At 37.4% G+C, this 956-nt stretch overlaps 1 protein-coding gene across 1 annotated transcript in view; it reads right to left on the minus strand.

Annotated features, from left to right (window-relative positions):
* Nucleotides 1-956, minus strand: part of LOC107575213 (uncharacterized) — a 21302-nt gene that overhangs the window by 16792 nt on the left and 3554 nt on the right. The window contains exons 2-3 of the mRNA XM_016261622.1: nt 701-850; nt 47-106 (exon numbers count right to left, since the gene is read on the minus strand). Of these exons, the coding sequence (XP_016117108.1) occupies nt 47-106; nt 701-850 (210 nt within the window). The remainder of the gene's footprint in view (nt 1-46; nt 107-700; nt 851-956) is intronic.

A 956-nucleotide genomic window follows, 5' to 3' on the forward strand; every position in this document is an offset into this window, starting at 1 on the left:
AGCTCATCTCCGGTTAGTTGAGGAACATGAAGAGTGACAGGATCACCCTCCTTCACTGACACGCTCTTCATTTCAGCTTCAGCCCCAGCAATAACAGATGGAGACTCTACAAGAATCAGATTCACAGACAGAAAATAAATATACTGAACACTGGCTCTAGAATATGAAGCTTTACAGTTGATTAGTTCATCTTATGGTTACTACATAAGGCATATGCAGATTAATAAAAGTCATAATAAAATAAAAAGTAATAATAGGGTCAGTTTGACATGTAGAACAGTTACAGCTGGCTTGCTAATTTGATTGGACATGAGGCATCTTATTTCATATCACAACAGAGGAACTTTTTTCTGTTTGTATCACTGCCCTTGTCGGTGTTCAAAAGTTAGAATTACAATTATTTTCTCTATACAACAAGCAATCTCGCTTTGAATGGTTTCAGTAATGTTGCTGAAGGGCTGAAACTCAAAATATGTCTATGTACTGTATCAAATGTAAGCCACGCTGTATGAACTTCCTTCTAGCACTTTTCATTGTGCTGTTGCACTGAATATCAGTCACATGATCACCTGCAGCTCAATCGCAGCTGTGATGATATTCAGAACAACAGCACTTCGAATCCGTTTAATTAAGAATAGTGCATAAAAAGAAACTTGAAAACATCTAATTATTCAGAAATTTCAAAAATGAATATCCTCACCATAGACAGTAACTCTAAACTTAATATATGAGGTTCCAGTGTTGTGGCTGATTTCTGCTTTATAAAGTCCAGAGTGATTGGTCCTGACATTTGTGATGCTGAGAGATCCAGTCTGGTTCAGCTGCAGTCTGCCTCTAAATGCCTCATAATCTTCATATAAGATATCATTTCCATCAATTTGAGCAATGGTGGAACCTTTATCTCCAAACCTCCACAGTAGCAGGACAATTCCCCGTATTTGAGTAAGATCAGGGTT

This window comes from Sinocyclocheilus grahami, unplaced genomic scaffold (assembly GCF_001515645.1).
Source record: "Sinocyclocheilus grahami isolate Dianchi unplaced genomic scaffold, SAMN03320097.WGS_v1.1 scaffold2512.1, whole genome shotgun sequence".
Taxonomy (NCBI): domain Eukaryota; kingdom Metazoa; phylum Chordata; class Actinopteri; order Cypriniformes; family Cyprinidae; genus Sinocyclocheilus; species Sinocyclocheilus grahami.